Source organism: Culex quinquefasciatus, chromosome 2 (genome assembly GCF_015732765.1).
Source record: "Culex quinquefasciatus strain JHB chromosome 2, VPISU_Cqui_1.0_pri_paternal, whole genome shotgun sequence".
Classification (NCBI taxonomy): domain Eukaryota; kingdom Metazoa; phylum Arthropoda; class Insecta; order Diptera; family Culicidae; genus Culex; species Culex quinquefasciatus.
In genome coordinates this window covers 215785044-215810106 of record NC_051862.1, presented here as the reverse complement: position 1 = coordinate 215810106, position 25063 = coordinate 215785044, and the positions used below count along the sequence as shown (strand labels likewise).

General features: G+C 39.5%; 3 protein-coding genes across 3 annotated transcripts; all 3 read right to left on the bottom strand.

The window, feature by feature from the left end:
• Positions 1 to 4194: 4194 nt before the first annotated feature.
• Positions 4195 to 16127, bottom strand: LOC6036006 (zinc finger protein 808). Its single transcript, XM_038256250.1, has 7 exons — positions 16075 to 16127; positions 10471 to 10522; positions 9255 to 10403; positions 5486 to 5701; positions 5033 to 5251; positions 4464 to 4973; positions 4195 to 4401 (listed from the first exon to the last, which is right to left on the bottom strand). The coding sequence occupies exons 2-7, from the start codon at positions 10486 to 10488 to the stop codon at positions 4261 to 4263; spliced, it is 2253 nt and encodes a 750-aa protein (XP_038112178.1). The 5' UTR covers positions 10489 to 10522; positions 16075 to 16127; the 3' UTR covers positions 4195 to 4260.
• Positions 10635 to 15726, bottom strand: LOC119766496. The gene is made up of 2 exons (XM_038251081.1): positions 14365 to 15726; positions 10635 to 14123 (listed from the first exon to the last, which is right to left on the bottom strand). The coding sequence occupies exons 1-2, from the start codon at positions 15724 to 15726 to the stop codon at positions 10635 to 10637; spliced, it is 4851 nt and encodes a 1616-aa protein (XP_038107009.1).
• Positions 16128 to 22784: 6657 nt separating the features above from the next.
• On the bottom strand, positions 22785 to 24977 carry LOC6036005 (zinc finger protein 600). Its single transcript, XM_001846058.2, has 5 exons — positions 24289 to 24977; positions 24013 to 24228; positions 23737 to 23952; positions 23272 to 23490; positions 22785 to 23206 (listed from the first exon to the last, which is right to left on the bottom strand). The coding sequence occupies exons 1-5, from the start codon at positions 24787 to 24789 to the stop codon at positions 22814 to 22816; spliced, it is 1545 nt and encodes a 514-aa protein (XP_001846110.1). The 5' UTR covers positions 24790 to 24977; the 3' UTR covers positions 22785 to 22813.
• Positions 24978 to 25063: the final 86 nt, after the last annotated feature.

Below are 25063 nucleotides of genomic sequence, written 5' to 3'. Positions count from 1 at the left end.
CCCTGATGTCTTGGACCAATTATGCCAAACGTCCATTATGCCAAACGTCCTTCTTGAAAACCCGTTATGCCAAATGTCCATTATGCCAAATGGGGTACACCCGTTCCCCTATATTGCTGAAGCTTCCATTTTTACACATGGACACCACTTCATGCTGCGAGAACACACTTTGTCTCAGGGCTTAATCGATGGCTGGTAAGCTGTCATCGAGACAAGGAGGTTCTCTGATAGTGGAAATATCACATTTGTACAATGAACCGCTACATATGTGATTTTTTCCTATCTTAATGTGGGTGTCAGGTTAGCATGCGGATTAAAAAAAAACTAGTTTTTGTAGAATTTAGGATTTTAACTATAAATATCAACTTTTTATACTTTGCCTATAGTTATTTAGGGACAAAATTAGTAACAGTGAATTTAGTAATTCTATAAGAATAGGTGATTTTCATTCAAGTAGCATAAAAACCATTCTGATTTGTCAAAATTTCCATAGAGTCTCAATCAATTAAAAGTGAAAAGATATCGGACTAAATTCGTTGATCTGTTGAACTAACGGTTGTGATTAGTGCGACCACGGGGACGCGCTGTAATGTTTTTGCATGCTTATTTTCATTTCTTTTGTGTCGCTGTTTGTGTGCATGGGGTGATTCTTTATTATAATTCGACGCCAACATTTCAAAAAGCATCATGTACAAACCATGCGTTTTGAGAAAAACGCATTTCTGGAGTTTTTTTTGAAAAGGTCCAATAAACCAAATTTCCAGTTTTTGCTTTTTGGGTGTTTTTAGAACCGCCCTGAGTCAGGGGTATTGAAAAACACCCAAAAAGAAAAAAACTAAAAATTTGGTTTATTAGTCCTTTTTAAAAAAAACTCCAGATTTGAATGTTAAGCATCCATTTTCAACTCCCATTTTAATATAAAAGCAAAATAAGATGTTCTAATGATAACAAACGATGAAAAATGTTGCTTTTATTCATACTTGATCATCCAAATTCAATAAAACATTATTTCCGTAATTTTATTTGAGAAAAACAAACATAACTTCTTTTGAAATCACCAACGTTTATATCACCCTGCTGGCATTGAGGGGGACGCTTTGTTATGATTCGGTTTTCTTCGCCGAATGTACATGGCGCTTTGTTCATGTTGCTTTTTTCCGTCACGAGGTTCATGTAGTCTTTTGTTTGACAGGTTGACAGGGCTATATAAACAAAGACTGCTGATGGCAGAGATTTTGTTTATGTTACTTTATTTAAAATCATGATTAAACAGACTTTACTGAAGTAACTTTTGCTCATTTTTGGTGGAGAGGTCGCTTATTAGGAGTACTTTCAGAATATGCAATAACCCAGAAAGTGTCAAAATGTACATGATGCCTTTTGAAATGTTACCGTCGAATTGAATAATGACATCATAAGTGCAGTGCTTCTTGGGACGCGCAGTCCTGTTTTTTCGCGATAATTTTCGTCGTAAATGATGGTCAAAATTTATTCCATCTGGCAGTTTTAGTATTAACTCATCAAACTATCGATTTTATGAAGAGTAAAGCGTCATTTATTTACTATTTTTGAAATTTGCTCGCGATATCTAAATTGTAAAAACAGTAAAAATATACTGATAAGTCCAGCCCATAGCACTACTGCTCGGCTGGCACGCGTTCGATAAAAAAAAAACTTTTTAAATAATCAATTATCTATCTTTCCGCAGTCGGCTGCCTAAGATTTAAAATTTCCAACCGATAAACAAAATGCTAATGGTCACATCACTGCCACTCGTAAATCCTGACCTCATACCCATCTACTAACCCCCTCAAAACTCATGTGATACTTTGTCGGAGATGCAGTCGATTGGGCGGTCTCTATCACTCAAGTATCGGACTAACATTCCCATCCACTTCCCCGTGACCTTACCACTGGTCGTGGCCGGCGCCGGTATTGATCAGCATGATAGGGGCCTTTGAGAAGTTGCGAAGCGAGGAAAGATAGCTCCCACTTCCACGGCTCGTGGATGTAACTTCTGGAGGTCCTGGTCAATAACGGAGTAGCAACTGCGGGTGGGCACCTATGCTTATGCTTATGATCTGTTGAACTAACGGTTGTCGGATTATGATTGTATCGACCATTGTTGCGAATCGAGGATCTACTGGAATTTTGACGATCAAATGGTCGTCTCTTTTTCAATTCACGACTTGTAAAATATGAACTGTTATTCATTTTTTTTGTTTTTTTTTTAAGAAGCCAGACAGGTTTTAAAAAGAAACGTTTTTTTTTGGGTATGAATTAAAATGTCGGGGATTTGAGATAAGAGTAGCTTTCGGATAGGTTACATTAAATCTTGTATTCAATTCAAGTTAGGTAGTAATCCGCAAATGAATATTTGGACTTATAAATAATTGAACATTTTGGACTTATGAATAACACACAACTGTGCATTTATTCTAGAGTCAGATCCATACAGCGTCAGTGTTTATTTCAGTAACAACTTTTCAAAAGGGCGAAACCCTCAGATGTAAACAAACTGAGTTTTTGTCAGAATCATATAAAGCGAACAAAACTGATTCTAAAACACCCTCCATCATCACGAAATTCCGAAAATACGTAGTTTTACAAGCAAAAAACAAAAGGGCTAATCAACAACATCAATCAAAACAAACCAAATTGAGTTTCCGCCCTTGTGTTTTCACCCAATCACGAGGGGCGAATGTAGTGTTTTCTGCAAGTTCCGACGTATATTTAACAAACACTAAATTTTCGTTATAATTTGGTGAATTTTAACCTGACAATCCTCAAAATGAATCAAAATGTATGTTTCTGATGTCTCTGACCACAATTCTTCAACAAACACAGATTTGTATGATCCTAAATACATAACTTTTTAATTTCAATTATTGTAGTATCGGATCTGGTCTGGTTTCACAATCTAGATATGAAGGTCCATAATTTACCGGCTCTTGGGACATTTGGGGATTCTGGGTCGAGCAGTTGCAGGACAAAAAGTTAGTGTAGGGAGGTTTAGGAGAAATGCCGAACAAAATCATCGCCTCCGTAACCATTGAAGCCATGCAAAGATTGAGAAGGCAGGATGGTGTCGAGGGGTGCCATGTCTCCCACTTCCGGCGAGGATCCCAAGGAACGTCACTTCAATATAGACCACATCGTCAAACCAACTTGCTACTTACGGTGTATCCTGGCTCAACGAGTCTTGGCCTGAATCGGACTCCTTATGAAGGCTTTCTAGACCAATTTTTTATCACTGAGGTTGCAAATATCCCTGTATTATCACTGACTGTAACGTTTCACAATGATAAAATAGTTGTTTCACCACTTTTTTCTTGAAACCCCGAAAAATGAACAAAAAACAAAAGGGCGAATCTGTTGTTTACTTCTGCTTTGTGGCGTAACCTGACGGGCGAAACCGTTGTTTTGGTTGAGTGGGTGGCGAATACGTTGGGGCGAAAATGTAGGCACGCTCTTCAAAAAGGCGTAATTTCTTTTTCTCTATTTTTAATAGCAAAAACACCTTAATTAATTTCAAATTGCTCTCTATGATGAAATTATTGCTATTTTCTATTACGTTTTGACAAAATTGATGGTTTTCATGCTTTTTTTGTGGAAATAGGAATTGATCGAAATTGCAAAATTTTGAATGTTGATTTTCCCGAAACGGCAGGATCGCAGGTTTCGCCCTTTTGAAATGTTGTTACTGATTTGGTCGAAGTGTACTAATTCATTGGCAGATCTGGTTCTAGTTGTAATGTACGACAAGACTACTGACGGACGTGACAGGACGAGGGCCCAGTTTAGAGGTTTCGACATCAAATGTGCGGCTGGATCCCCCAAATAATAATAATAATAATTTTGATTTTTGGTTTTTTGAATAAATTTATTATATTTGGATTTTTGATTTTATAAATTTTTGAAAACGTTAGCCGTAATGCCGTAATTTGTCGAAAAATATATCGAAAAAATATGAACGAATTATTACGATTGGGTGATGATTTTTCAACCCGACTATCAATTTTCTGATTCCCAAATAAAAATCATTTGGTTTTTGAAGAGAGTGAACAAAACACGTATGTAAGGTTTGGAGTTAGTTCGTTTCATGACAATTGTATCATTAGACTTGCAGTTCTTCCTTCATCGTAAGCACTGGCCTAGTGGGTTATCTCCACGAAAAAAAAAAACAATTTTAAATTTATTTTTAATGTATAGATTGATCTACAACGTCTTTGGTATGGAGGAAACAATTTTTCAAATGTATTAGTTAGCGTCGGAAACGATTTCCTCTGGAATTTCCTTTTTTATATTAGTTGGTGCCTTCGACGTAGAAGCTTCATTCGCAGGTTGGTCATTTGTGTGCACTAACACGTGCCGTTTTAGCTCAAAATTCGATCCGAAACGCTGAAATTTAAAATAAATCAATTGTTTAGTCCTGTTCAAAAACCAATCTCGCCTTCTCTCACCATTTCACACGACTCGAAGTCGCACCGATACTTTCCACTGCGAAGATTCTCGTGTCGTTTCACGTGCTTGGTACACGTCACCCGCTGCTGAAACCGCTCCGGACACTCGGGACACTTGAACCATCCGTCCTCGTCCTGCTCGAGCTTGATCGGAACCAGCCGCGGTCTTTCAACGCCCGCACTAGTGCCATGCTTCAGGGCCGCATGCCGGCGAAGTTCCGTGTTTGTGCCAAAGTTCGTTTCGCACGTTTCACACCGGAACCTGCCCTGCTCCAGGTCGATGTGCTTCCGGATGTGGCTCACGCAGAACGGACGCTGCAGGAACACTTTGCCACAGGACGAGCAAATAAATAAGTCGTTTTCCTCGATGACCTGATACGGTTTGCCGGTTTGCTTCAAGAGCTCCGATTTGTTTAGTTGGCGCGACTTTAGATTTTTGTTGCAGAAACTCTCCGTCAGCTTGGTAGCAGCTCGTTCATGACGTTGCAAATCGACTTGTTTGACGAAGCACTTGAAAATGTTAAAAAGGAAATTATATTTTACCAAAAAAATAAGATTGTAAAATTTACCTTCAAACATTTCTTGCACTGATACCGCGCACTGTCCTTGATTTGGTGCCTACGAATGTGTGCTGCGCACGGCTGACGATGTTCAAATGTTTGCTCACATTGCGTGCATTTGAACCGCCCACTGGCGTCCTTTTCCAGCTTGTTCGTCTTCGGCGCTTTTGGCTCCTCACCGTGTTTCTCAATCGAGTGCTTCATCAACTCGGCATTTTCCGGAAAGAACTGGAAAGGGTAAATTGAACCGCGTGTTTTGACCCATGCAGCAGAATGCGTTTAAACTTAGAAATTAAGGTTTGTTCTGTTAGCGTGTAACGATTTGACAGCTTTGAGACAGCACATTTTTGATTAGAGATCAACGAGCTGTCAAACCGTTACACGATTCCAGGAACTTGATCGTCTCTTGAGTTTAATGAACTTTTGCTGCATGGGATAAATAATACGAAGAACCTTTCCAACCTTTTCACAAATTTTACACTGGAACGAGCCCTTCTTCATCGCTTCGTGCCTGCGAAAGTGGCGCATCACCAAACGCCGTTGCGTGAATGTTTTTGTGCACTCGGTGCACCTGAAGAGACCCTGCTCGTCACATTCACCGAGCTCGGTCGGTTCGGATTTGACTCGGCCGTGCTTGTCGGCCGCGTGCTTCGCGAGCTCCTTGTTGTCGGCAACATACTGAAAATAGAAAGGTTTGGAATTGAACAATTTAAAACTTTAAAGAATTTTAAGGGTTGCAACTCAAATCGAATAATTAAAGCTTTTCACAAAAGAGTTAAATTTAACCATCAACATTGAGATATCGAGTGATTGGTTTTTGTTTTTTTAAGGAATCATTTTTTTGAAAACGTTCAAAAATTTTAAGCAGGTACCTAGAAACCTCCGAAAAAATACAATATTACAGCAATCAAAATTGCACTTGATATTTTTATTTTTAATATTTTATAATAAAGCTTTCTAGTCAGAAATTTACCAACACACTCAAAGAATGTTTACATGGCAGCTGTGGGTTTGTTTGCATCAGATTTGATATCTCGTTATACAGCAATTCCCCACGAAAACAGCATGATTAAAAAAAGTTGTCCGGTTTTTCTGGGGGTTCCTTGGCCGAAATAATTAGACCCGTATTTTTTTTTTTTGGCCATTAGGGTAACCTACGCCGTATTAGGGTGGTCCGAAAATGGCAATTTTCGTCATTTTTCGCAAAAAACACTTTTTTTCAAAAAATCATATTTCCGCGCCATTTCATCCGATTTTAGCTGTCCTAGACGCAAAAGAAAGGATTAGTTGGGCTACTTGGGAAAATAGTAAGAAGTTTCAAAAATCTAGCTTAACATTTGAAAAGGTCGTATGAAAACTAAAAATGCTGTTTTGAAGATCTCGGAACCAAAGGGCCTATATTTTTATCGGATTCCTCGGAAAATTTCACATAACATATCAAAAAAATGGTGAAGTTATGTTTTAAATACTCTGAGATACGATTTTTTGAAAATAAAAACTGGGTTTTTCGACGCGCCACGCGCAAAAATGGGAAAATGACGAAAACGGGGAAAAATCGACTTTTTTCACTAAAACTGCGGTAACTTGAAAATTTCAGCGATGACCTGTACATGTTAGGGTACCAAATGTTGCGTATTTCAATTACGAAATTTTTTGTACCCTAACATGTATAGGTCATCGCTGAAATTTTTAAGTTATCGCAGTTTTAGTGAAAAAAGTCGATTTTTCCCCGTTTTCGTCATTTTCCCATTTTTGCGCGTGGCGCGTCGAAAAACCCAGTTTTTATTTTCAAAAATCGTATCTCAGAGTATTGAAAACATAACTTCACCATTTTTTGGTATGTTACGTGAAATTTTCCGAGGAATCCGATAAAAATATTTTCAGACATAGGCCCTTTGGTCACGAGACCTTCATAACAGCATTTTTAGTTTTCATACGACCTTTTCAAATGTTAAGCTAGATTTTGGAAACTTCTTACTATTTTTCCCAAGTAGCCAAATTAATCACCTTTCTTTTGCATCTAAAATCGGATGAAATGGCGCGGAGATATGATTTTTTGAAAAAGTGGTTTTTACGAAAAATGACGAAAATTGCCATTTTTTGGACCACCCTAACACGGTGTAGGTCACCCTAATGGTCAAACAAAAAAATACGGGTCTAATTTTTCGGCCAAGGAACCACCCGAAAAAATTTGAGCCCGATCGGAGGACTTTTTTTTCGAATCATGCTGTTTTCGTGGGGAATTGCTGTATAGCAAAAGTTTTTTGTCAGGCGACTTCTAGCTGTTTTTTTTTGTACTGACCACCCGATATATCAGCCAACATATTACGCGGGGCTGTGACAGCTTGTTTACATCAGGGCATTGTAACGAGGAGTTCGTCATATATTTTTGTCACTGGGCCTAGAAAGCCTTATTTTGTAAATTTTGTAATTTTTCTTAACTTTTTTTTAATTTTTAAGGTTTCCAGCTTTTAAAATTTTGAAATGAATTTTGTTTTTTGGGTTTTCAAATGTTGAAATATTTATACTTTTTTATTATTTTTTTATATTTTAAATTATAAAAAAAAGTAAATTATAAAAAAAGAAATTTTGAACTTTTGAAAACAAGAGATTGACTCGATCGTTATCCGTTATTTGTCGATAATAGAACAAAAAATTACGATTGATATAAATCAACATGGTTTGTTTGTTTGTTTGCCATAATCTAATAGCTCCTTAAGAAAAAAAAAAAACAATGAAAAAAATAGTCGTGATTCCGAAGTCTCTTACAAACCTTCAGATAACAAGGACTGTGTGTGTGTGTGTGTGTGCAACCAATCAAACGGGACCACGCGGCCGCTTCTTACAAATTGAGTTGTTTCCATGTATTTTAGAATTTGACATTCTATACATGCAAATAACTCGCATAGGCATTTGAAAGGTGTTAGCTCTGCCGAGCTTCAGTGACCCATTTCTACGCTGGCTAGCCGAGCGCGAGGTACCTCAGCTTTATCGACAAGCCCCGCCCTGAAGAACGTTTACATCAATCAGATTCAAACGTTATTTAGAACTTCCGAACCTTTGTCAAACGGACAAAGACCCAGCGCGTATATAGTTAGCAGTAACAGTATTCCTAATTCCAGTCATAGCTCATCAAGCCACGATGGGCTAGTGGTTAGCCTTTTTGTTTATCAACCTGGACGGGGGATAGAACCCCGCCTCGAGCAACTTTGATTTTTCGTTCATGTTCAGGAGTTTCACGAATTTATATTTCTTAAACTTTCTCGTTGGGAGCAGATGGGCATCGAACCCAGGACTATTCGCTTATAAAGCGAACACCGTAACCATTCAGCCACGGCCACTCCTTCAACGCTTGAAATTAAATAAGATGCAAAAAGGAAATTCCTCACCGGGTTTGAACAACATGATCTTGAACAGCCGTTTTATGTCGGAGGAAGCACACATCCAAATTACGGCCACAGGCGGCGATCCTGACGGATCCAAAAATTCAGACTTTCAGCTCCACGTAGTTGGCAAAATTCTAGTAATCCTCTTCAGACCAGAATTTGATGACTAACGCCACCCAGCACCGTCCGGTATAAAGCTGTCCGTAACGCGAATTCAGTAATTCTCTTGGTTCCCTTGGCAGTTTGATGGTCTCCTTCTAACTTTCACTTCCGGCGCGGACCAAACAGTTTCCTTCTTCACTAGGAGCACAAGTTTTAGAATATTCGCAAACCGTTGAAATAACTTTAAAGACATTTAAATTTTGCCTCAAACATAAAAAAAACTCCATGAAAATGACAGGAGCACCAAAATTTGCGTCCGACCCGCCACGCGACCTTCTTCGATCCCCACAAACCTTCGGATAACAAGGACTGCAAAAAAAAAAAAACAAATTTTAGCTTGAAAAGAGTTTCCGATGTAAAACACTAAAATTTTTACAAAATACCTTATTTTTTAATATTAAAATTTTTATAATTTGCAATAAGGGTATCAATTGACGGGAAATTTTGTGAAGTTTAGTTTCTAGCTTAAAATGCAAAAAAAAAACCATTATTTTATAACCAGTTGAAATCAATGTTGATTCAAAAATAGTATGTACCCAATCTTTTTTTTTTTTTTTAAGACTTCAAGCACTGCAAAATATTACAAATAAGTGTGCACTGGGTTCTTGCTTCCGAACTGTTAAAGAGATATTACAAATTCCAGATTTTTGGAGGACTTGGGAAGCCAAATTTCAGATAATTACCAATCCACACGCTTCACACTGGAACGTCGCTCGTGCCTTTGTGATATGCACGCCTATGTGTCGAACACAAGCGTCGTGTTGTTGAATCAGCTTCAAACACATAGGACACTTGAAAAACTCTTCTCCGTTCTGCTCTACAACGATCGGATCCGTGCCCAGCTCCTCCGCCTGTTTCTCAGTAAAATCCAGCGTTGCAAAGCGAAACTCCGGCCGGCCCAGATGCGTTCGGATGTGTTGGTCAATCAGGTGCTGCTGGGAAAACGTTTTGCTGCACGTGGAACATTTAAAGGTGCCGTCTTCCTCCTCCAGCACTATCGGCCTATAGTCGCAAATATTGAGCTCCAAGTGTCGTTTCAAAGAGGTTCCATTGGCAAAGAACTTGTCACACTTTTTGCACCGATGCCGCTTTCCATCCGGTGTCTGCCCTGTCCTGTGCTCCTCCAAATGCTCCTCAAAGCTCTCCTTGTTATCGCACACCGTATCGCACGACCGGTACCGGCACTTGTACTGCAACGTCAGTTTGCCAATCCCTCCCCCGTGAACGTTCTGCTGGTGTCGGTTCAACTCGCGCCGCGTCGCAAAAACTTTCCGGCACGGTGCGCACACGAAGCGCTTGCTGTCGAGGTCCCGGTGCCGCTTGCGGTGCATCTTGAACGAGATCGCCACGTCGAACTGCTTGTCGCACTTGTCACAGCGGAACCGTTTTGGCGCACTTTCAGCCTCCTCCGAAGGTCGCTCACTTTTTACACCTCCGTGCATCCGCCGTTCGTGTGTGTCCAACGCGCCTGCCGTACCAAAAGGTTTATGGCATGGCGCGCACATGAATCGCTTGCTCTCCAAGTTCCGGTGCTTCAGCAGGTGCTCGCTATACGAGCGCTTCGAGGTGAACTGCTTGTTGCATTTGTCACAGCTGAAGGCAGGTTCTTCCGTGACGACCTTATCCAGAGGCTCCTCCTCCTCCAGAGGTTCATTTTTGATGGTAATTTCGTAACCGGATGCCGAGATGACTACGTTCTCGTGGGATGTCGGTTCCGGGTGTGGGTGCTCATCCTCCAGGATCAGCTCTTCCTTAACAATTGTTTCGGTGTGGAATTGTGGACAATCGACCCCTTCTTCTAATTTGATTTGAGCTGACATTTTGACAAGAAGCTAAAGAAATCAATTAAATGGAATTAAACTTCATCAAAATTCGAAGTCAAAAGAACGCGAAACGTACGTTTTCTTTACTTTCCATGAGCCTCTAAATGATTTATCACACGAAACAAGACCAGGTGCTTTTTTTTTTTTTTTTTCCTTTGGGCTGACAGGCTAAGACCGCGGTTGGTCCATCTCGCCTACGTCGTCTTGTTTGGTGTTTGGTTGTGTCGAGTTGTGTTGTCGTTAGATCTGGATTTTCGCCTCCTTGATAAACCTCACTACTTGCTTCATGCCTTCCTCGCTTTCGTCTGTTAGGATTTGCTCCAGGGGATTCATATACTCCAAAACGTTGTATTGGGTTCGTATGTTGTTTAGCACAGGGCACATGTACAAAAGGTGACTTAGGTCTTCTTTCTCCTGACAGACTTCACACTGATCGTCCAACTCCAGCTGCCAAAGCGCGCGTCTTTCTTTAGTCATCGTGTGTCCACTTCTTACTCGGTTTAGTACTCGAATTTGTTCTGCTGTAAGGAGCAGCTCCTTGCACCAGATGTTCCTTCCCGGATTCTCCATGATCTTGAAGTGCCAGCGTCCTTTTTCTTGTGATGTTTTTTTGTACTCCTCCCTCCAATTGTACCAGATTTCTTCATGGCAAAGTACTCTAGCATCTCCAAGTGTAATTCCAATGAACTCCGTCTGCTTCTCGTATGACTTCGCTTTCGCTGCTTGGTCCGCAATTTCATTTCCTCGTATTCCGACGTGGCTGGGGATCCATTGGATTCTCAGCGAGCCTCTCCGCATGCTTTGAATCTCCTTGTAAATGTTCCAAACGATAAAGTTCTCTCGCAGTGCATTTAGGTTTAGCAGGCTCTGACAAGCCGCCTTGGAATCCGTGTAGATGACCGCCTTTTCGTACTGTTTTTGCTTCACATGCTCAACTGCGATGCAAATAGCCCGCAGCTCTGCGTTCATGATTGAGTAGTTGTCGTTAATGCTCTCCGTGTAGGTCGCCTCCTCGCTCGAGTCGTAGACCGCCAGCGCTGTCCCTCCGGGCGTCTTCGAAGCATCTGTGAATATCTGCTTGTGGTCTTTGTACTTTCCATTGGCCACTTCATGAAAATTCTGCCTCCAAACTGCTTCGTTTGTGTTCTCCTTTTTCAGTGTTTCTTTTCCTAGCGTGTGCTGTACGTAGTCTTCCAGGTCAAAGTTGCTGAAGTAGCTCATTCTTGCCTCCTGTGCGACATCCTTGTCTGAAGGGTGCAGTTGGTACAGGATATCCGCATGCTTGTCCGCCATTTCCGTCAGGTACGATCCGTTTGGAATCTCCCTCGATAGCGTGTCGCTTATAAAGCGTAGCAACGGCGTCCTGAAGTACGTACTTCGGATCAGTTCTCTCTTGGTAAGAGCCTCTATTCTAAGACTTGTCGGGATTTGGCCAGCTTCGGCCAACATCACGTGGATGGGTGTGCTTCGTACATATCCCATGGCGATTCTGATGTACGAATTTTGTAACACCTGCAGCTTTCCCAGATTTGATTTGGCGGCATTCCCGTAGATCGTGGCTCCGTACTCCATCCGGCTCCGAACAATCGCATTTCCCACCTTGACCAAGGTTGCCGGATTCGCACCACTTGTTTTCCTCGATAGTAACTTGAGCAGTCCAAGTTTCTCTCCGGCTTTGGCGGTCACGGTTTCGATGTGTTTTCTGTGTTTCAAGGTCCGGTCCAAGGTGTATCCCAGATACTTGTGGGTGTTGACGATCTGAACCGCTTGCCCCTGCATCTTGACTCTGAGATGGTCGATCCTTTTTCCGGTGAAGGCGATCGCAGCGCACTTGGATGGGCTTACTTCCATGTCCAGCTCTTTTAGCCGGCCTGCCAAAACATCGAGGAAACCGTTCAACCGTTGTTCCGCCAGCTCGAGGGAGGCACCTGTTGCGATGACGGCGAAATCATCAGCAAACTGCACTAACTTGCACGTTTCGTTTGAGAGATCGTGTAACCCAGCCGTGTAGAAGTTGTAAAGTGTCGGTGCTGCCGGACAACCTTGTGATAGGCCCTCAGAGATTACTTGTTCTACGACTCCGTCCTCCGTTTGTAGTCGTAACACGCGACATCTGAGATACTCGTAGAGCCACGATGTCAGTTTTTCCGGGATACCCAGCCCTGCCAAGATCTGAAGCAGCTTAGTCGTGTTCACGGTGTCATACGCCATCTTCACGTCGAGAAATGCTACGATGACTTCGTTGTTGTACTCCTTCGCCTCTCGTACAGCATTCACGACATAGTTCACGCAGGTTACCGATGATACATTCTTCCGGAAACCAAAAGACAGATCCGGGATCAAACCATTTAGCTCCGCGATCGCCGCCAGTCGGTCTTTCACTACACTGTTGATCAGCTTTATCTCGATATTCATGAGCGCAATGGGTCTCCACGAGTTCGGTAGGTTGGGGTTCACTCCTTTCTTTGGAATCGGTCGTACTTCAGTGATGCGCCACCTTTCAGGAATGTTTTCAGTCGCGAATACTCTGCTCAGCATTTCTGCGAACTTGAGCTGCAGACCTAGCGGCAATTGCTTAACAATGTCGTACGAGACTTGATTTTCTCCCGGCGCCGAGTGATTTTTTGTTCTTTTCAGTGCGTTAAGCACTTCGCCGTCCTTGAGCGCCATTTCGAAACCTTCCAAGTCCCGGGCTGTCTCGTAGTTCGGCAACTGCACTGTACCACATCTTCCACTGAAGTAGTGCTCCATAAACTCCTCTCCTTTGGAGCGCTCCAGGATCGCCCTCTTTTTACTGCCCTCAGCCAACGCCGTATCTATTCCCTTGACGATGTTCCATAGCTGTTTGGGAGGTGTCGACTCGTCAATCTTTCCCGTCAGCTCAGCTACGTGTTCCCGTTTCGCCTTCCTGACAGCTTTTTTAAACAGTGCTCTGGCTTTTTGTAGCTGGATGTAGTTTGTCCTCGACTTCAACACGTTGTACGTCCGTAAGGCCTCTCTCTTCGAATCGTACAAGTCCGCAATCTCGTCCGACCACCACCTTTTCAAGTAGTTGGCCTTTTTGTTCTTTACAACGAAAGACGCGTCCTCTACCGCTTCGTTAAAGATTTCCACCATTTCCTCCGGAGAGTAGATGAACTGCGGTTGGATTGCTGACAGGCTCTCGACTACTTTCTGCTTGTTAATTCGCTTTGTTGTTTGCTTCGCTACCGGGATATTGCTGTCAATGACCACAAAGATCGCCAAATGGCAGCTTCCGAACTCCTGATCTTGCACCTCCCACGTTGCTTTCCGGGCTAGTCCCGCCGAAGCCAGTGTGATGTCTATGGCGGAACTCCTTTCGCCAGGCTTAGGAATTGTCGTCGGCGAGCCGTTGTTGAGAACCACGAACGGGGACACATCCAGCCGGTTTTTCAAAAATTTTCCTCTGGCACAGAGTGGAGAACCCGGACTCCAGTCCGTGTGATGCCCATTCAAGTCCGCTCCCACCAACAACTCCCCAAGAAGGACCTCCAGCAACCGGAACAGGTTCTCAATTCCTTCTTTTGCTTCATTCGTGAGACGAGAATTTGGTGGAAGGTAGACCGAAAACAGGCTGATAGGATCGAACCCGCCAGTGATCCTTACTCCGACCGCTTCCACTGGGCCAAGATCCGGGATGTCCAACACTTCGTACTGCAGCTCCTCCTGAAGCAGAATTCCAACTCCGCCATAACCTTCTTTTCTTCTCTTCGAGACAAGCTTGTAATTTTTCAGTTGGAAAGGTTCACCTTCCCTTAGCCACAACTCTTGTACCAGAACTGCATTAATCTCATTCAGCACTAAACTAGCGAACAGGTCTTCTCTCGTATCATTTGGTCGTATGCTTTGAATATTGTTTTGTAGAATTCGTAGGGTTTTGTTAGACATTTTGGGTCGGCAAAACTATTCTGCTGCTGTTGGTGTTCGATGTTTCTAGTTCGCCTTCTACAATGCTGTTCAGTTCGGTGCTGATTTCGATGAGCAGACGGTCCAACTCGAGTGGGCCCACCTCTTCCTGTAGCTTGCTGTTCACCTTTTCCCGGAGGGCAATCAGCTTCCTAAGCCAGGATCGCTGTTGAACCTGCTGAAAGAACATTTTCCGCAGCTGTCCCACGAACGCCTCGAACTCCGTCACTCTTTCGAGGTCCAGGAACGACCGGAGTGGTGCAGTGGGAACTGTTGTTCCACCAGACGGCCTCTCTTCTGCTTCTCCTTCGGTTCCGCGCGTGGACGCGCCGGATGCTGAGCTGACTCCCGCAAACGACATCCCGCGATTGCGATTTCCTTTCGGTCGCAGCGAACCCGACTGCTGAAAATCTCCCTGCAGCCTTGGAAAAGCGCCCTCATCTTCCAGACCCGCAAACCTGTTCTCCGACAAGGGAAATAGTCCTTCGGCTTCCGCAAATGGAATTCGACGATGCGCCACCTCCTTGTTTATCTCGTGGCTCCTCTTACGCATTGCACAGCTGCGATCTCCAGCTCTGTGATCTTTTCCGCAGTTGATGCAGCGCGTACTGTTAGGGCAATCGGCACTCGGTTCGTTGTGGGACTCTCCACAATTACCACAACGAACACTCCCTCTGCACCTGGCTGCCGAGTGACCGAACTTCCAGCATTTGACACACTGCTTAACCGGAAAGATATACAACTCGGCCCTGAATCCACATCCGTAGATTCTCACCGTCTTTGCCGCTGTCTGACCTTTCACCGTGATCTTCAGGTTGTTGGTGTTGATCAACTGGCCGTTCCGCAACCGCTTAATTCGCTCTACCTTCAGCACGGTCTGCTGACATTCTATGTTGGCCAGGATGTCTCCTTCGTCAAAATTCTCCGGCACGTTCGGGACGAAGAGAATGGTCTCCTTCCGACTAGCTGGCAAGAACACACGAAGGTTTTGATTTGCTAAATCAATCCTCAGCAGCTTGTCGTAATCGACCTCCCGCTCCAAATCCAGCTTAAACCGGAACCGCCCAATCTTTGTGATTTCCTTGCAGTCCTTGAAACCAGCCTCGAAAAGAAGCCGACCAGCTTCAACTGCGTGTCTTGGAAACTCTTTCTCGTAGTCCACTGGTTCCATGTACGCGACCTCCGAGCGGTTCAAGATTTCTGCTTCTTTGGACGATGTTGCAGCGGTCGAACCTTGAGCCGTTAGCGCACTCACAATCGTTGTTTTGCGCCCACCACTTGCCGAAGACTGGATGCTTCCTTTTCCTACACCTCGACCAGGACCGGGAACGACCGCTGGTTTCGGTGTCACCATCGATCGCGTCACCACTTTGGTGGTGATTTTCGATCCCTTTGCACCACTCATCACTCCTTTTCCCCTTTTATTTTCCCGCTTTTCTTTTTTATTAATATCAATTTTCCACTTTTCCCTCGAACACTCTCCCTTTCCGCACTATGCTTTCCGCCTTAACTTCCAGATACCACTTCACAAAATGGCCGCCCAGGCGCTACCGAAAACTTCCACTCGCCGCGAAACGGATCACAGCAGCCCCGGCCACAAGCACCGATCCGGAAAAACACCGGCGACGCGGACTAGGACAAAAGACTCCGGAAACCGGCTCGAACAATCCGCGCAAAAACCAGCGATTTCAAGAAAAAAAACTTTCACACAACGATCGCTTGTGCTCACTTCAGCGTTCAAGCTCCGAATGACCAGGTGCTTGATTCAAAAGTTATCAAAATATATTTTTTGACAAACTCAAAAAACTCTACTTCACTTGAATGTTGTTGTTTATTCGATGCACGATTAAACTGAATTGCTCAAAAGTAAAAAAAAATAAACCACCCACACTGTAACTGAAAATCTCACTTTGCTGAGTTCGTTTTCGCACTTTTTCATACGATTTTTTCAGTTCAACTACGATTACACTTTTTTGTGTAATCGCAGTCGAACTGAAAAAATCGTATGAAAAAGTGCGAAAACGAACTCAGCAAAGTGCGATTTTCAGTTACAGTGCACCAATTCGCTTACACTTTGACCAAGTTCTACTCAAAATTCGAGTAAAATTAAAGTGTTTTGAATGGTATTTTAACAATTTGTGGACATCCAAGCATTTTTCACAAGTTTTCAATGCTTTATCGTTGTGAACAATAATATCACAAATTTAAGCATCATTTAAGGACCCAATTCTTAAACACTTAAATTCTCCCTGGGCCTTGAAAAGTCAAGGGGCATGATTTGATCCTAGTGAATTAGTTAAAATTTGGGTATATATTATTTTTTATAAGCACTATGGACACCACTTCATGCTACGAGAACTCGCTTTGCCGCAGCCCAGGGCATAACCGTTGACCGATAAGCTGTCTTCGTGAACTAGGTAGTTCTCCGATAGTGAAAATATCACAATTGCACAAGAAACCGCTGCTTCTGTGACTTTTTCACTATCACAATGTGGGATTTAGGTGGGACTTCAGGATCGTAATTGATTTGTTGCTTAGCATTAGCATTTAAAATAAATCTGTATTCTTTCAAAATCTATTTAAAGTTAAAGTTAGTTGCAATTGTTAAGCTAGAGTAATGCTGTCAATAAACTTTGATTGATGTAGACTACTAGGCATATTTCGACGGTAACATTTCAAAAAGCATCATGTACATTTTGACACTTTCTGGGTTATTGCATATTCTGAAAGTACTCCTAATAAGCTACCTCTCCACCAAAAATGAGCAAAAGTTACTTCAGTAAAGTCTGTTTAATCATGATTTTAAATAAAGTAACATAAACAAAATCTCTGCCATCAGCAGTCCCTGTTTATGTAGCCCTGTCAATCTGTAAAACAAAAAACTACATAAACCTCGTGACGAAAAAAAAAGCATTATGAACAAAGCGCCATGTACATTCGGCGAAGAAAAACGAATCATAACAAAGCGTCCCCCTCAATGACAGCAGGGTGATATAGACGTTGGTGATTTCAAAAGAAGTTATGTTTGTTTTTCTCAAATAAAATTACGGAAATAATGTTTTATTGAATTTGGATGATCAAGTATCAATAAAAACAACGTTTTTCATCGTTTGTTATCATTAGAACATTTTATTTTGCTTTTATATTAAAATGGGAATTGAAAATGGATGCTCAACATTCAAATGCGTTTTTCTCAAAACGCATGGTTTGTACATGATGCTTTTTGAAATGTTGGCGTCGATTTATGTCAAAATTTTCATAGAGTCTCGATCGGTCAAAATTCGTTGATCTGTTGAACTAACGATTTTCGGATTAGGTTTGTTTCGACCATTGTTGCGAAACGAGGAACTACGGATTTTTTGACGTAAATGATCATTTCTTTTTCAAATCGTGATGTTTATCCAATTTGTATATCAGTTACTGTTCATAAATTTGTATTGTTTTTGATAGAAGTAGTAATACAACAGTCAAAGGAATGTTAAGCTATGAACATTAAGTTCAGAAGATTTTAGATTAAAGTTTTGATTTTCAATTGAAGTTAGTTAGCAAATGAATATTTGGACTTATATGAATAATTGAACATTTTGGACTTATGAATAACACACAACTGTGCATTTATTCTACAGTCAGATCCATACAGCGTCAGTGTTTATTTGGTCGAAGTGTACTAATTCATTGGCAGATCTGATTCTAGTTGTAATGTACGACAAGACTACTGACGGACGTGACAGGACGAGGGTTCCTCAAAAAAAAAATAATCTTAAATTCTTAAATTCTTAAATTCATAAATTCTTGAATTCATAAATTCTTAAATTCTTAAATTCTTAAATTCTTAAATTCTTAAATTCTTAAATTCTTAAATTCTTAAATTCTTAAATTCTTAAATTCTTAAATTCTTAAATTCTTAAATTCTTAAATTCTTAAATTCTTAAATTCTTAAATTCTTAAATTCTTAAATTCTTAAATTCTTAAATTCTTAAATTCTTAAATTCTTAAATTCTTAAATTTAAATTCTTAAATTCTTAAATTCTTAAATTCTTAAATTCTTAAATTCTTAAATTCTTAAATTCTTAAATTCTTAAATTCTTAAATTCTTAAATTCTTAAATTCTTAAATTCTTAAATTCTTAAATTCTTAAATTCTTAAATTCTTAAATTCTTAAATTCTTAAATTCTTAAATTCTTAAATTCTTAAATTCTTAAATTCTTAAATTCTTAAATTCTTAAATTCTTAAATTCGACGCCAACATTTCAAAAAGCATCATGTACAAACCATGCGTTTTGAGAAAAACGCATTTGAATGTTGGGCATCCATTTTCAATTCCCATTTGAATATAAAAGCAAAATAAGATGTTCTGATGATAACAAACGATGAAAAACGTTGCTTTTGTTGATCCATATCCATCCATATTCAATAAAACATTATTTCCGTAATTTTATTTGAGAAAAACAAACATAACTTCTTTTGAAATCACCAACGTCGATATCACCCTGCTGTCACTGAGGGGGGCGCTTTGTTATGATTCGTTTTTCTTCGCCGAATGTACATGGCGCTTTTTTCTTGTTGCTTTTTTTTCGTCACGAGGTTTATGTAGCCTTTTGTTTGACAGGTTGACAGGGCTATTTAAACAGGGACTGCTGATGGCAGAGATTTTGTTTATGTTACTTTATTTAAAATCATGATCTACTGAAGTAACTTTTGCTCATTTTTGGTGGAGAGGTAGCTTATTAGAAGTACTTTCAGAATATACAATAATCCAGAAAGTGTCAAAATGTACATGATGCCTTTTGAAATGTTACCGTCGAATTCTTAAATTCTTAAATTCTTAAATTCTTAAATTCTTAAATTCTGAAATTCTGAAATTCTGAAATTCTTAAATTCTTAAATTCTTAAATTCTTAAATTCTTAAATTCTTAAATTCTTAAATTCTTAAATTCTTAAATTCTTAAATTCTTAAATTCTTAAATTCTTAAATTCTTAAATTCTAAATTCTTAAATTCTTAAATTCTTAAATTCTTAAATTCTTAAATTCTTAAATTCTTAAATTCTTAAATTCTTAAATTCTTAAATTCTTAAATTCTTAAATTCTTAAATTCTTAAATTCTTAAATTCTTAAATTCTTAAATTCTTAAATTCTTAAATTCTTAAATTCTTAAATTCTTAAATTCTTAAATTCTTAAATTCTTAAATTCTTAAATTCTTAAATTCTTAAATTCTTAAATTCTTAAATTCTTAAATTCTTATATTCTTAAATTCTTAAATTCTTAAATTCTTAAATTCTTAAATTCTTAAATTCTTAAATTCTTAAATTCTTAAATTCTTAAATTCTTAAATTCTTAAATTCTTAAATTCTTAAATTCTTAAATTCTTAAATTCTTAAATTCTTAAATTCTTAAATTCTTAAATTCTTAAATTTAAATTCTTAAATTCTTAAATTCTTAAATTCTTAAATTCTTAAATTCTTAAATTCTTAAATTCTTAAATTCTTAAATTCTTAAATTCTTAAATTCTTAAATTCTTAAATTCTTAAATTCTTAAATTCTTAAATTCTTAAATTCTTAAATTCTTAAATTCTTAAATTCTTAAATTCTTAAATTCTTAAATTCTTAAATTCTTAAATTCTTAAATTCTTAAATTCTTAAATTCTTAAATTCTTAAATTCTTAAATTCTTAAATTCTTAAATTCTTAAATTCTTAAATTCTTAAATTCTTAAATTCTTAAATTCTTAAATTCTTAAATTCTTAAATTCTTAAATTCTTAAATTCTTAAATTCTTAAATTCTTAAATTCTTAAATTCTTAAATTCTTAAATTCTTAAATTCTTAAATTCTTAAATTCTTAAATTCTTAAATTCTTAAATTCTTAAATTCTTAAATTCTTAAATTCTCAAATTCTCAAATTTTAAGATTATTAATTTTGGCGAGAACTTCGGGCAATAAAAGTACGAACTGTTTAAAAAAAAAAACAAAAATCCTAGAGCTTCGTTTTTTTTGAGTTTTTTAAATTTCAACTTCGAAATTGGTTTAATTGCAAAAATAAATAATTTTAGAAATTTTGATTTTGAAATTCATCAAAAAAGAATTTCAGATTTTTTTATTTTAAATGTGTAAATGAATAAATTTGCATGCATATTCGTATGTTAAAACTTTTGAATACATGTTTAATATTTTTAAATTCCTCAATTCGGAAAAAAATGCTTTTTTTATTTGAAATTCAATTATTCGCATCTTTGTATTTCTTTTTGATTTATGGATTTCTTAATTTCTCTGCTTCCAAATTTTTAAATCACTAATATTTTAATTTTTTTGAATTTCACTACCCGAAAATTGAATTCTGTTTAAATTTATTCCTTTGGTTTACTTTATTTCAAACACAACATAAATTCCGTCCTTTTAATTTGAAGACTCTGCGTTTTAAGATTCGGCATTTTAAGACAATTAGGAATTTGCTATATTATTATATCGAATACGAAATATTTTCAGTCGCATTTAAATAAGCAAATCGCAATTCGCAATTCGCAATTTTCAGTGTAAGAACGGGCCTTGACCGATCTTATGCACTAGGTTCCCGACGAACACGCACTGCCCTTACACCTACATCTCACCCTTGCTCTGAGTCAGTACGAGCAGCACGCTAGAACACGCTTTGAGTGTTCGTGCCAGGCATGCACACCTTCTTTTCCGGTTACGCATTTTAACTCGGCCGGGGGTGGTACATTACGTAGGGTTTGATGTAAGTATAAGCGCCTAACCATTTATAGTGTGCCTAACAACTTTCATTAAAGCAAAAACTGTTTTATTTTTAGTTTGAATTCAAAAACTAGTTGTTATTTTACTGTGTTTTGTTTTCTCCTGAAATCTTTCCTAGTGTTGAGTCGTGTTTTTATGTTGCTATTTCTTTTGTCGCGGTGTTTTGTTACAATTTTGGTCCTAAGCATTTTATAAAAGTTTGTCAAAAGTACAATAGTAATATTTGTGTTAATTCTTTGATCACTCCAAAAATGAGTAAGGGCTCGAACCTCATTTTTTGAAGAAAAGGGTAAAGATTGAAAACAATGGACAGTGAAAGAAATATACTATTTGAAGAATCAATAGTAAAAGAAAGATAGTAATTTATGAAGTAGATAAAGAAATTAACAATAATTAATAAATAGAGGTAAAAACAAGCTTAGATTGTATTGAGGGCAATTTATAGGCCCAAATTTGAATATTGGCCCAAAAGAATATTGAATTATTCAAATAGACAAATAAAGAAAAGGCACATGATAAACAAAATTGACTGCCAAATTAAGGATTGATTGATTGATTGATTGGGAAGGGGAAAGCAGGGAAAGCAGAAAGTATGTTACAGCAGCATCAATTGGTAAAATAGAGTGAAAAAGCGTTGAGAAATAAGAGAATCAAATGAGTAAAATCGAAATCAAATGGAGGATAGTAAACAGAGCCGCGTTAGAAAATCAGTGAAACAAAATAAACAGAAGATAGGTGGTAGCTGGAAATGGAAAGGAGAGAGGAAACCCCGTTCTGCAACGTTCAGGTACATCCACAGCAGTTGACTCAACATACTGCGAATCAAAACAATACCGTCTACAATCACAAATTACTTCCTTTCCCACATTGTCGCGCCCCTTTCTTTTAGCCGTCTCGACTTTGACCCACGGTGGTCAAAGGTTTACGATCCGTTTCCACAGGCCACCAGCTAGGTCATCATGAAAACCAAGCCAACGTGGAGGTAAGAAAATAGGACACTTGCAAGGAACCAGAGCTATACTGTCTTGATCAAGTATGATCTAACAGGACTACGGACGTAGTCAGTGACGCTCCTTCCAGGATGTTCCTCGCCTGAGCGTCAACTGAAGAGGTATCATCAGCATCATTCGCACTTGGCCTGCAGTCGCATTTAAATAAGCAAATCCAAAATATATTGCAAATAAGTACCGAAACGTCATACGCCACTTCACAAATCGTGACCCTTTCCTTTACCGTTCCTTGGGCGTTTTGCGTTCCTTTCGAGCTGCGTACCGGCCTTAAAAGAGAAATGCTGTTTTGTTGTGAAAATGCTAGTGGTCATGGCTGATTTGAAGTTAAAACAATTATTTTGACGAAAAGGACAATTAAATTTCACTCAAAATTGTTTTGAAGGATGCCAATAAAAGATTTGAAGACAAATAACTAAATTTTTCATCAAAAAACCTTTAGAGGGGAAGGGGTCCGCTAATGGATAACATACCGTGTCAGTTTTTACAATTTTATTAAACTCAAATTTGCCCATATACATTTTACAGTTTTTATGTTTCATAAAGCAGTTGGTTTGGAGCTCGGAAGGAACGTTGTTTAAGAAAAATTGCGCATACTTTTCGTGAGGCATATTTTTTAAATCTTTTAATCGCAGGAATAAAAAAATAATTTTTGATTTTTTTAATTTTCAGTTGCAGGAAATTTCAATTTTCAATCTCTAAAAATCTTTTTTTGTCCGCCATTATTAAATGATTTTTATTCTTTTTTTATTTTTTGCGGTTTATCAACGCTCGCACTGGCGCCTTGCTCTTGGCCATGCTTCAGGGCTGTATGTCTACGAATCTCCTTGTTTGTGCCAAAGTTCATTCCACACGTTTTACACTTGAACCTTTCCTGCTCCATGTGGACATGCTTCCGAATGTGGGCCAGACAGCACCTACGCTTCAGGAACGTTTTGCCGCACGTCGAGCAAATAAATAATCCATTTTCTTCTATCGCGTGATGCTCTTTGTCCCTCGCTTTGTCTGTTTTCCTGGCGAGTTTCGTTTTGTTTAGTTGAAGCGACTTGACATTTTTGGTACATAAACTTGCTGTCTGAGTTGTAGCAACACGTTCATGACGTACCAGTTCCTCTGGTTTTACGAAACACTTGAAACAAATAATAAAAAGTACATTATATAACAGAAACATATCTCAAAATTAAAAAAAATTACCATCAGACATTTTTTGCACTGATACCGTCCACTGTCCTTAATTTTGTGTTTACGGATATGTGCCACGCACGAGTGGCGGAGTTCAAATGTTTTCTCACATCGAGTACATTTGAAGCGCCCACTGGCGTCCATTTCCGGCCTTTCGGGCTTTGGCACGATTAGCTCCTCGTCGTGTTTCTCAACCGAGTGTTTCATCAACTCGGCTTTTCGGGCAAAGCACTGGAAAGATTAAATTGAAAGGCACATTGCAGTTCTTTACTCATGCTTACTGAACATTGACCGTTTCAACACAAGCAGAAAAAAAGCGTTACTAGACATAAAATAAGTTATGTTCTGTTAGCGTGTAACGATTTGACAGCGTTACAGCTGTCAAACTTTACACGCTCTCAAGAACTTGGTCGACTTTTGAGTTTAGTGTATATACTTTTGCTGCAAGAGATGAATAATTAGGAGAAACTTTCCAACCTTTCCGCAAACTTTACACTGGAACGAGCCACTGTTTAACACTTCGTGTCTGCGAAGGTGGCGCATCAACCCATCACGTTGCGTGAATGTTTTTGTGCACTCGGTACACACGAAAAGGCCTTGCTCGTCACTTTCACCGAGTTCTACCGGATCGGATTTGACCTGGCCATGCTTGCTGGCGGCGTGCTGCACGAGCTCCTTTTTGCTGGCAACATACTGAAAATATACATTTTTGATTTAGATGAATTGGGCATTCCAACTGTTTAAAAAAAATACCAATCCACAAGTTTCACACTGGAACGTCGCTCGTGTCCTTGTATTATGCGTACCCTGATGCGTTCGGATGTGTTGGTCAATCAGGTGCTGCTGGGAAAACGTTTTGCTGCACGTGGGACATTTGAAGGTGCCGTCTTCCTCCTCCACGGCTATCGGCGTCGAGTCGCAAGTCTTGAGCTTCCAGTGTCTTTTCAAGGACATTCGTTTATCGAAGATCTGTTGAGGTAAAAATTCCTGATTATTACGAGCGATCGTAAAGCGATATTAACTTCTCACCTGGTCACACTTGTCGCACCGATGTCGCTTTTTATCCTGTCTTTGTTCTTTCCTGTGCGCTGATAAATGCTTCTCGAAGCTCTTCTTGTTTTTGCACACCGTATCGCACGACGGGAAGTTGCACTTGTACTGCAACTCCAGCTTGCCCTCGTGCATTTGCTGGTGTCGGTCCAACTCGCTCCAGTTACCAAAAACTTTCTGGCAGGGCTCGCACATATATCGCTTGCTGTCGATGTTCCGGTGCCTCAGCATGTGCTCATTATACGCGCGCTGTGTGGTAAAGTTCCTACTGCATTTGTCACATCTCAAGGCGGATTCTCCCGTGACGTAAAACTGCTCAACGGGTTCATCCTCCGCCTCCTCCAGTGGTTCATTTTTGATGGTTATTTCTTCGCTCTCGTTTGGCAGCTCATCCTCAAGAATCAGCTCTTCCTTCACAATGGTTTCGGTGTGGAATTGAGGACAATCGACCCCATCTTCCGTTTCCATTTTAGCTGACATTTCCGCAAAAAGCTCGTCTTCGTGTTTCCAAAAACAAAAGTCAGTTAGTTAGTTATGCCGTGACATTACCGGAATGGGGCTGAATAACGCTGGCCATGTTAGTTTAGTTCACCGATAGGTACTAGAAATTCAATTATGTGTTTGGGAAGCGCTTTTTCAGTAGACGTTGCATTCTACGTACTCCTGTCAGTGCTTGGCAGGGGGTGGCAACCCGATTTCAGCTGAAGCAAACTGACAGCAGTCTTCATTGTTGTCAAATGAGAGCTCACATCAA